The 2,660-nt window shown below is 34.8% G+C and overlaps 1 protein-coding gene across 1 annotated transcript in view; it reads right to left on the bottom strand.

The window, feature by feature from the left end:
- LOC103512064 (protein ABHD18) overlaps positions 1 to 1,984 on the bottom strand; it is a 16,571-nt gene extending 14,587 nt beyond the window's left edge. The window contains exons 1-3 of the mRNA XM_026825644.1: positions 1,698 to 1,984; positions 781 to 865; positions 366 to 554 (exon numbers count right to left, since the gene is read on the bottom strand). Coding sequence (XP_026681445.1) covers positions 366 to 554; positions 781 to 865; positions 1,698 to 1,789 — 366 coding nt within the window. The 5' untranslated portion in view covers positions 1,790 to 1,984. The remainder of the gene's footprint in view (positions 1 to 365; positions 555 to 780; positions 866 to 1,697) is intronic.
- Between the last annotated feature and the right edge of the window lie 676 nt (positions 1,985 to 2,660).

Here is a 2,660-nt window from a genome sequence, read left to right as displayed (position 1 = left end):
AAGGGCACAGGCACTTGGAGCACTGGGAGGCCTGACAGACGCACCCAGGAGAGAGAATCTGCATGAGGCAAGAAGAAGGCTCAACCAAGGCTCAGCCAAGGTTCATAAGGAAGACAGGATAGGAGAAAGCCAGCCGTTCCGAGAACGAACATTATCCCATCAGGATAAAATCCGCCCCGGGCGGGAATCAAACCTGTGGCCTAGCGCTTACAAGGCAGACGCACTACCAACTAAGCTAACTAGGCTGGCGCTTGTAAATCTACTGGCAACACTATTCTCCCCTCAGCCAAAAAATTCCTTTGGAATTTGATACTCTTAAAAGTTACAATAAATGAACTATAACCTCAGTGGTTAATTTTTCTTACATGATCTCCTGTGCCTGCCATGTGCAAGACCATGGGTCTAAACCCACTGCTGTCCACATCCCAGGATTTTGGAATCAAAACTTGGAAGAAAGCCGTCTTAGATTCCTCGGGTACCAAGTCAGGCAGGTATTGTCCAAATGGAGACACAAAGTGACCTTCAAGCAGCTTATACTCATTTGTTTCTTCTTTCTGGAAAAGGAAACAATTTAGAAATCACAACTTCATCATAGTTGGTTCAATTCATAATGAACTTTATTACAGGTAATGAGCTTGTTTGTTTGTTTAGGTATTTATTGAATTATTCTTTATTAAATTTGTTAACATCCATAGGAGATATGTTGGTACTCATTTTGCTCACAAAGGTGAGTGGGCTATCCAGTCTTGAAAGTGATACCTTGAGAATAATAATTATTACCTTATGCACAGTTACTGGGTAATCCTTTGATACAAGTTTGTAGCATGATTCTCTATTACAGACTCTCTTACGGAATTCAAACAATCTGAAAATAAAAAGTTAAAATGAGAATTAGTTTGAGTGAAACCTTCATGACTGTTTGGTAAAGACATCATAAAACTAAACACAACATGAATGAGGCTAAATAACATTGTGTGTGATTAGTATCCAGATGTTGGTGGTAACCATCTAGGTAGGTAAGTAGGTATTTTGTTTTCTATACAAATTCTTTCACAAGCACATTAAACATATAGCTGAATCCTTTGAAAATAAAAAGTTAAAATGAGAATTAGTTTGAGTGAAACCTTCATGACTGTTTGGTAAAGACATCATAAAACTAAACACAACATGATGAATCATTGAGGCTAAATAACATTGTGTGTGATTAGTATCCAGATGTTGGTGGTAACCATCTAGGTAGGTAGGTATTTTATGTTCTATACAAATTCTTTAACAAGCACATTAAACATATGGCTGAATCCTCCTTACATGATGAATCATTGAGGCTAAATAACATTGTGTGTGATTAGTATCCAGATGTTGGTGGTAACCATCTAGGTAGGTAGGTATTTTATTTTCTATACAAATTCTTTCACAAGCACATTAAACATATAGCTGAATTCTCCTCGTCTAAAACTTCAGCTGAATAGCTGAAGTTTGGCCAAGTTTCAAGTGCTTAATCAAGTGGTTGGCCACCAAATGGAAGGCTCAATTTTTGAAAACAATGAATGTTGGCACTTTCAACTGAGGAAACCATTGGATCATAGTTTTCCTTAATGTTTCCAACAGTTAATATTAATTTATTCCTTATTTCAGTTATAGAGACTGACACTTGTGTTTTTCATGGAGCTATCTTTTAGGATACACTATTTACTTACTGTTTGAAGTTTTCTGGTTTACCCCAACCTTTGACAAAATACTTTGAAAGCAAGATAGATCTGTAGAGATGATCTATTCGATTGATAGTCATGTCATACAATGAGACTACTCCACTGCACTTTTTTCAAAACTCCTCATGTAGAAATTGAATGTCCATTGTAAATACTTTATTGCACATTATTAATTAATCGAATATGGGTACAAATTGTTATCACAATCAAATGAATAAATGAAATCATAAATTTAAAAAAAGAGGAATGTTTAGAATAAATAAAAACGAAGGTCATCTTTTTATCACCAAAAAATATAACCTAACTTTTTTCCCCCCCAAACAACTAACAAATCGAGAGATTTGATTGGCTGTTGCTAGGAGACGATCTCGTGTTGTCATAGCAACAACATTCACAGATGTTTTTTGTTTACAATTTTTTAGGTACCATTTTGCATTTTTTGAAAATTTGAATTTTTGAATTTGAGTTTTTCTCCAAATCTAGTGTTTCTTGTGTTCTTTTGCATTTTCTCAACTTATGTAATCTGTTTGACTGTAAATTCGTTATTTAGATGTTTGATGACTTCCTAATCAACCTTCTGCTGTCTATGTGTTTCAACTTTCAACCATTGTAACCATCTGTAAAATGCAATGTGTGTCTTCACGTCTATTATCAATATTTGCTTTTTTGATGTCCTTCACTATTGTCATGACATTCTTGTTCTACATTACAGATCTAAAAGGTATTGCTATGATATATTCACCCCAAGACTATAGCCTCATTCATAGCATATCTATGATACTTATGTTTTTAAGGTAATGATGTCACTACTCATTTTACAACAATAGATCAGTTGCACTTACTTGGGTGATATTGCAAAGTCATAGAGCAGGAAAAATGAGGACCAATGGAATTTTTCTTTTTCTTCTACAACTTCTAGATCCCAAGATAAATCAATTAAAAAAATTGTGA

This window comes from Diaphorina citri, unplaced genomic scaffold (genome assembly GCF_000475195.1).
Source record: "Diaphorina citri unplaced genomic scaffold, Diaci psyllid genome assembly version 1.1 scaffold786, whole genome shotgun sequence".
In the NCBI taxonomy this organism is placed as follows: Eukaryota; Metazoa; Arthropoda; class Insecta; order Hemiptera; family Psyllidae; genus Diaphorina; species Diaphorina citri.
The sequence above is the reverse complement of the archived record's forward strand: the minus strand, read 5'-3'. Positions and strand labels throughout refer to the sequence as shown.